The following is an 8,438-nucleotide window of genomic DNA, read 5'->3' as shown; positions in this document are numbered from 1 at the left end:
GGTCCTCATTTTCCCCCTCCCTTTAACACCCTCCTTCATTTATGAACCCTTGATAATTTATAAACTATTATTATTTTGTCATATCTTACACTGTCCGACATCTCCCTTCACCCACTTTTCTGTTGTCCATCTCCCAGGGAGGAGGTTATATGTAGATCCTTATAATCAGTTCCCCTTTTCCACCCCACCCTCCCTCCACCCTCACGGTATCGTCACTCTCAGTACTTAAAATATATTAAGTTATTTATTCTTATCAGTCCAGTAGGTGCCCTGGTGGCACAGTGGTTGCATGCTTAGCTGTTCACAGAGAGATTGATGATTGGAAGCCCCCAGCAGCTTTGCAAAAAGAAGAAGGAGCAGTCTGATTCTGTAATGATCCTACAGTCTTAGAAACCCTATGGGGCTATTCTACTCCATCGGATAGCGTCATTATGAGTCACAATGGACTCTTTTGTTATTCTGTGAAATCTCAAAAGCTCACTCCCATCAGGTCAATTCTGACGAGGCCAGAAGAGCACTGCTCCAGGGGGTTCCAAGGCTGTGCATCTGCACAGGAGCAGAAAGCCTCCTCTTCCTTCCACGGAGCAGCAGCTGGTGGGTTCAAACAGCTAGCCTGGCAGATAGCGACCCAATGCATAGCCCACTACACCACCAGGGCTCCTAATTCTATGAAATGATTATTCCAAATTTAGAGAGAAGGAAAGCAAAGTACAGATAGGTGACGTCACACAGTCATATTATCTAGGAAGAGGCAGAGGTGGGATTTCAATCTGAGCAGGCTGATCCCAAGCCTGTGTTCTTAGGCAGTATGCTCCAGTGCTTAGACACAGGCAGGGGTGCCATGGAAACCCAAAGGTAGGCCACTTGGGAAGGGTGGGGGGTTATCACTTACAGTCACATGTGTATTAGGGCTAGGAATTTTGTGCATCTTCTTTCACTTCCTGGGCGGAAATGATATGTGAGGTACCCAGTCTCAGAGGTTCCCTTCTATGTGGGGGAAAGAAAAGGGGGGAAGAGGCAGGCCCTTCTTACTCTGAAAACCACAGATCTTTTAGCTTGAGCATCATGGGGTTCACCGAGTGCAAATGCTCCTCATTCCACTGCTTGGCAGACTTGTAGATATTGTGCCAGGGCACAGGGGCGCGTATCACTCTTTGAGAAAACAAGCGCGGGGTGCTGTTGATAAAGAGCCTTTCCCTTTCTGTTGGGTCCAGGAGAATATAATCAACTGTAAGCGAAACAGAAAACACTCTGTTAGTAAGGGCCTTTGACCGCTCCGTGGTCATCGCTTCCACACTTAGAATCTCGGTCAGATTCCTCAGTGAGGAAGGCCAGGATGGGTTTGCTTGGGCTTACTTACAGGAGAATTTTCCACATCTTTTTTTCCAGGGCATCCAAGATTCTGCTTCTAGATATGGCTGACTTTTGAGTCACTGCCTCTTCTTTCTCAGGGGTAATCAGGTCTCTCTGCCCACCCCACAGCACTTCCCTACAGAATCTGTCTCTTTTTACAGCCCCTGACAAACACGAGCTTACCTGTGCTTACTTACAAACCCTGCCTACTGGGAAAGCTGCCCTGTTTAGAATGTAATGAGTTACTGTCCCTTGACACTTAGAAATGCTTCCTCATTGTCCCAGGTCGCTGAGAAACCCCTAAGTCACGGCCATCTGGTCAATTCTGACTCAAGGCAAGCCTACAGAACAGAGCAGAGATGCTCTTTAAGGGTTTGAAGACTAAAGCTTTAGAGGACAGCTTCATCTTTCTTCGGAGAACAGCTAGCTTGACCCACCAACCTTGCTATAAGAATAACCTACAGGAGACATTTAAAAGGAGGGATGGTTGAAAGCTGGGTCAAGAAATGCTAGGACTTCAAAGAATGGAGTGAACGTTGAGGGGATATAAACCAAAACAAAAAATGGAAACAAAAACCAAACCCACTGCCGTTGAGTCTGACTCATAGTGACCCTATAGCCTGTTTCCAAGGCTTTCTTTAGAGAAGCAGACTGTCATATCTTCCTCCCACAGGGGGGCTAGTGGGTGCAGTTAGCCACCAAGCATTTAACTACTGTGCCACCAGGGTTCCCAGAAGTTTGAGCTGGTCCTTGACGTCTGCAGCATGGGCCCAGAGTTTGCAGCATCTCCATCTCCTGTGACCAGGGAGCTCATGAGGCTCTCAGGCCTCTTCCCAGACTGACTGGATCAGAGCGTGTAGTTTAATAAAATGCCTAGGTGATTTGTCTGCACATGAAAGTGTGGAAAGCATGGGTATGGACATTAACGATGGGGCAGTGGGAGCACTGTGGGACTGAAAGTTAACTGACATCTTTGACCTTTTCATTGGACCCAGGAGGGAGAACTGAAAGGAAACGAAAGCCCTCTCTCTGCCCGGGCATGCATGTTTAACCTTACCAATGCTCTTCATGAGGCTACTGTAATAATCATTTTTCTTCTCTTCACAAAGCTCCTCGAGTAGGGGTTCCAAGGTGTGGGCTGGCAGCTTGTTAGGAGTCAGCTTTAAAATTCGAGCCATCACCTCTTCTGCCTCCGGGGCAATCATGTCTTTCTGGATCCCATGGATCAAGTAGTAGTAGTACCTCTTCCAGTAAAAAAACAAACAACAAGGAAATGACCAGGGTTGAATAATGATGGCCAGCTGCCCACACCCATCTGCCACCAAGGGGCCTTGTTCACACATCTCCTCTCCTCACTCTTCATGGGCTGCCATCAAGCTCGCTGGACCTACCACCTAACACTGATGGCAATGAATTCTAGGACAAGTTTCCTCCATCTCTCTGGTGCAGTCAACCTGTCGGAGGGATTTCAGGGGGTAATAAGAGAGTCCTATGATCCCTGGTGGTGCAGTGGTTAAGCGTTGGGCTGCTAATTGCAAGGTCAGCAGCTCAAAACCACCAGCCACTGCTCAGGAGAAAGATGGGACTTTCTACTCTCGTAAAGAGTTGCAGTCTCATAAGCGCTGTAAGTACCCCCAATAAAATGATGGTTTTAAAAATAAAGTTACAGTCTCAGAAACCCACAGGGGCAGTTCTACACTGTCCTGTGGAGCCACTATGCATCGGCATCGACTTGATGGCAGTGAGTATTTGTGAGAAGACAGGCCTGTCAAATGCCTTGAAAATGGGAATGGAGACACACAGCTGATGATCAGTATGCTAAAATTAACCCAAATACTTCATCCTCTTTTGACTGCATGTTGTAGCCGACAGTGGGAAAGGAACCTCAGAAGTCCCATTGAGACTTGTCATCGTTCTTCTAAGTCATCCATGGGCTTGTAAGTTTAAAAAGCAGTGTAAGTTCACAAACTAATAAAAAATGGCCAGTGTGATGTGTGGGCTTCAGAAAGGTCCAGTGATACGTATAATTGTCTCTCAGCTGTTGGCCAGCTGAACGGCCTTAGGAAGAACAGTCCTTTAGGGATGAGGAGAGAAAAGTATAAGAAAGGGAGTTGAAACCAGCCATGAGCTGCAGTGCTAATGGAGGCAGTGGCTAGGAATTAGCATTCACCTTTCTTCAACCGAAATGCCACACATGCTTGATGATTAGAATTGTCTGGGGCTCTTCTTAAAATTCAGATTCCTAGATCCCTCCTCATGCAGTTTGGGAATTTAAAAACAAGCTCTCCAAGTGAATTTTCTCTTTAGAGAAGTTGGATAGCTCTTAAGAGCATAAAGACCTGATGGTACCAGCCTAACCTAGTCTAATTCTAGTTTGGGCTTCTACTGTGAAATCTTAGGTCAGTGGTTCTCAACTTGTGGGTCGTGACCCCTTTGGGGGGGGGTGTCGAATGACCCTTTTATAGGGATTGCCCAATTCATAACAGTAGCAAAATTATAGTTATGAAGTAGCAACGAAAATAATTCTATGGTTGGTGGGGGTGGGGGTCACCACAACCATAGGAGGAACTGTATTAAAAGGTGGCAGCATTAGGAAGGTTGAGAATCACTGCCTTAGGCAAATTACTTAATCAATCTATACTTCAAATTCTACATCCATACAGTGAGAATCGTCATCCAGCAGGTTAACCATGGAACTCTGCCAAGGACAGCTGTGTAGTCACTGTGAGTTATTGGTTTTATTGTGGATTGGTGGAGGTTTACAGCACAAGTAAGCCTTCCATTTAACACTCATGCTTTTTCAAGTGTCCTTGATTACAATCCCCAAAATGTAATGTCACATATCCCACTTTCTCTCTGTGTTTCCCATTTCCAACTCTGCTTCTTTCCTAAGCCTTCCTACCTTTTGAACAGTGAACCTGGGCAAATTCTGCCTCTTACAATCTCAAATTGTTGATTATTCCATGGAATATTATCATTTACCTTAAAGATGTTTATTGTTTGGCTTACAATGGAGTCGAGGAGATGAGTTCACCTCCAGACCGGCAAGCTGACTAAGGATCAACAGACAGCATCATGATAAGTAGAGAAACGACTGAAGTTGTCAAGGATTTTACATTTTTCGGATCCACAATCAGTGTTCATGGAAAGCAGAGGTCAAGAAATCAAACAATGCATTTGGCAAATCTGCTACACAAGACTTCTTTACAGTATTGAAGAACTAGGATTTCACTTTGAGGACTAAGGTACACCTGACCCCAGCCCTAGTATTTTCAGTAACCTCCTATACAGGTGAAAGCTGTACAATCAATAAGGAAGAGTGAAGAAGAATTGAAGCATTTGAATTATGGTGTTGGCAAAGAATATTGAAAAGCCAGCAGAACAAATATAACTCAGAAGAAGTATGTCAGAGTGCTCCTTTGGAACAAGGGTGGTATACGTTAGACACGTTATCAGGAGAGACAAGTCCCTAGGAAAGGACATCATGCTTGGTAAAGTAGATCAGAAAGGAAGAGGAAGACCCTTGAGGAGATGGATTGACACAGTGGCTGCAGCAATGGGCTCAAACTTACAACAATTTGTAAAGATGGTGCGGGACTGGGCAGTACTTCCCTCTGTTGTATACAGGGTCAAATGGGTTGGAACTGCCTCAACATCACTGTATAATAACAATAGAGAGATTGCTGGGGCATTTGGTATTTGTATTTCCTACTTTTTAAAGGAAGTACCATATAATTTCCAAAGTGACTGCACCATTTTATAATGCCACCTGAATCTAGAAATCATATGAAGAATAGATGTGATGCATTGAAAACTAATATCCAAAGACCAGAGTCATTATGGAAAAGTAAAAGATAATTAAAAACAAAAAAAGAGCAAATTGTATCTTAGAAGAATCTCTGAGGACACGAACAGAAGACATTCAAAGAAGACATTAAGGCAGCCAGCAAACATGAAATGTTTGTGGTCATTACCTATTAGAGATAGGTTCTCAAATTTATTTGGTCTACCACCCCTTTTTCAGGAAAAAAAAAAAGAAAAGAAAAATTACTCAGCACCACTTGGCAATAAAAAACTTTTGTACTAAAGCCATAATCCAAGATAAGGTGTAGGTACCTGCTTTTCAGCCCCCTTAATTGGTCCAGTGTCCCTGCTGCAGGGGGTAGTATCACCCACTTTGGGAAACACTGTATTAGAGAAATGCAAATCAAAATAACAATAAGATATGACCTCACCCTAGTATTCATAGCCCAGTAAAACAAACCAACAAACTGAAAACAATAAGTAATATTCACGAGGGTACAGAGAGACGGGAACCCTCATACTGCTGGGAATGTACAATGGTGCATCGGCAGTGGGAATTTGTATGGCTCTTTCTTAAGACACTGGTAGTGGAAATATCTCATATGATCCAGCAATCCCTCTACTTGATATGAGGATTCTTTTTCAAAGTGAGGTATTTAATTTTCTTTCAAAACAACATTATCACCTTCAAAATACTCCCCATTACAATGAATAAATTGGTCAAATCTGTGATTCCCTTCTTGGAAACATTTTTCAAACTCATGTTCGGATGGTCGACAGCACCTCCCTCATTTTTTTCGTCACCTCTTCTACTTCACCAAATCGCAGTCCTTTCATATTGCTTCTATTTGCAGAAACATGAAGTCCCACGAAGTGAAGTCAGGTGAATAAGGTGTGTGGGACAAGAGAGGCATGCAGGGTTTTTTGCCCAAAACTGGCATACTGTGGCTGCATGTGGTGGCAAAACCATTCTCCCATCTGCTACAAATCAGACCTTTTTGGGTTGCACACTGTTACGCAATCTTTTCAGAACCTCTAAATAGAAAGCGTGATTAACAGTCTGACCTAGTAGAACAAACTCCAAATGCACTATGAGGCAACATTTTCATTCACTGTGACCAGAGAGAACCTTCCTAGGAGACGCCACTGGGTGTACTAACTCAGAGTGAGTTGCTTGATGCTCACCTAGCAGGGAAAAATGCATACTACGAAAGCTCCGCTCTACCCAGCACAGTTCTGAATTAGTTAGTTAGTTAGTTTGTTTGTTTTGTGGTACCCCTCATATATCCTAGAAAGATAAGAGCCCTGATATGAACAGGTATATACACACCCATGTTCATCATACCACTATACTTAATAGCAAAAAGATGGAAACAACCTGAATGCCCACAAGTGGAAGAATGGATAATCCACAAGTGGAAGAATGGATAATCCACAAGTGGAAGAATGGGTAATCCACAAGTGGAAGAATGGGTAATCCACAAGTGGAAGAATGGATAATCCACAAATGGAAGAATGGATAATCCACAAGTGGAAGAATGGATAATCCACAAATGGAAGAATGGATAATCCACAAGTGGAAGAATGGCTAAACACATTAGGTACATGCACATAAAGATTGCTATGCAACTTTAAGAAATAACGACACATCTGCCAAACACCTATTAACATGGATGGACCTAAAGAACATTATGCTGAATGAAATAAGTGAGTCAATAAAGGACATACATTGTTTGAGACCACTATCATAAAAAGAAAGGAAAATGTTTTTCACTAAAAGAAATATTCTTTTGGTAGTTACCAGGAATGGGGAGGGGAGGGGTAATAAATTACTGGCTAGAGAGTAGACATGTATGAACTTGGGTGAAGGGGAATACACAATAAGGGGAAGTCAGAAAAAATAAATAATGGAGGCAGCGAAAGACATTGAGTGCAAGAGTTAAAGGCAAAAGAATGAAATGCTTTACAAACAATCCTGTAAAAAGTGATCCACAAGTTGAAGGCTGAGCACGTATGGGAGGGGGAGTGAAAATATTCATAATAATATATTTATAGTTTTGACAGAGCATATTTCAACATGGATATTTACCTTTGCTGCCAAAATATCCATGAATGTGGTGGAGTATACAGGTGACTGTTATGAAAATTTAGGCAGACCCATATACCTTGAGGGAATGAATTGCTAGGCCTGAGCTCAGGACCAGCCAGTTGGAATAGCAGAATCCACAGTCTCAGAAAGGCACAGGAGCAGTGTTTGCTTGTTTTCCGTTCAATCTGGCAGTCGATGGGTTATCATTTTACAAGTGTGTTGCAAGAGGATCCAAAGGCACTGGTTTCCAGGACTTATTAAAGCAGAGAACTGTGTGTAACACACACACACACACACACACACACACACACACACACACACACACGAAGCTCCATCACTAGTCTGCCATGGGGTCTGGGCACTGCTATTTCAAATATGCTTCCCAGATGATTCTTCTTCACACCCCAGTTTAGAGCCACCGAGGTGCCAAGAATAAGACTTAGCAGCAAACAGAGAGGGAAAAAACCAGTAAGAACGTACCTCCAAATCCATTTCAGATGGCTTGGCTTCTCTGTTTTCTATTTCTAAGTCCTGCTGTATCATCACATTAATTTGTTCTTCTGGACTCATCGGTCGGCTTCCTGGGAATTCTAAAGATGCCACCATCTCCTTGATATGTGGGCAGGTTGAGATGCATACCAATGGGGTCCTGCAATATAGACACAGCTCTGCCCTTAGTGCCTGCTTCTACACGGAGGTGTCATGTGGGCAAGCCTACTTTCTTGAGCCTGACAACTATCATTCAGTGTCATTTAATGGTACAAGTGTCTACGGCACTGATGGTCGGTCCCTAATCACTGAACATGTCATGTCCATGTTAGCACTGGTTTTGTTGGGTTGCTGAATTTTATTTAGTATCTAAAAACACTCAGATTGCCCAAAAGTAAATGGGGCACGTGATGCTAAACAAGCAAATAAGAAAGGCAGAAAGAAGAAATGAAGAGTCAGGAAGAAAAGTTAGGCCAAAAGGAGTTGCTGCCACTGGGGAGAAGTTGTTCTAACTTCCTGTCATTCAAGGCTTTCTGGAGATTATATTGGACCATGGAGATTGTGAACTTGAAAAACAAAGCCCCAGTTAAGTCATCCTGCCCCCAAACATGTGTTTATCACTATCATAAGCCCCAATTAAGGAACACTGCAGAACAAAATAGCTGGTTTCCCAAAATATTTTTACATGTGTCGCACAAGGTTG

General features: G+C 43.2%; 1 protein-coding gene across 1 annotated transcript in view; it reads right to left on the bottom strand.

Moving 5' to 3' along the window:
• Positions 1 to 8,438, bottom strand: part of DNAH3 (dynein axonemal heavy chain 3) — a 210,881-nt gene that overhangs the window by 192,145 nt on the left and 10,298 nt on the right. Inside the window, exons 5-7 of the mRNA XM_030884374.2 lie at positions 7,727 to 7,895; positions 2,411 to 2,597; positions 1,033 to 1,228 (exon numbers count right to left, since the gene is read on the bottom strand). Coding sequence (XP_030740234.2) covers positions 1,033 to 1,228; positions 2,411 to 2,597; positions 7,727 to 7,895 — 552 coding nt within the window. The remainder of the gene's footprint in view (positions 1 to 1,032; positions 1,229 to 2,410; positions 2,598 to 7,726; positions 7,896 to 8,438) is intronic.

This window comes from Echinops telfairi, unplaced genomic scaffold (assembly GCF_000313985.2).
Source record: "Echinops telfairi isolate 266 unplaced genomic scaffold, ASM31398v2 ScPeMD7_5;HRSCAF=22, whole genome shotgun sequence".
In the NCBI taxonomy this organism is placed as follows: Eukaryota; Metazoa; Chordata; class Mammalia; order Afrosoricida; family Tenrecidae; genus Echinops; species Echinops telfairi.
The sequence above is the reverse complement of the archived record's forward strand: the minus strand, read 5'-3'. Positions and strand labels throughout refer to the sequence as shown.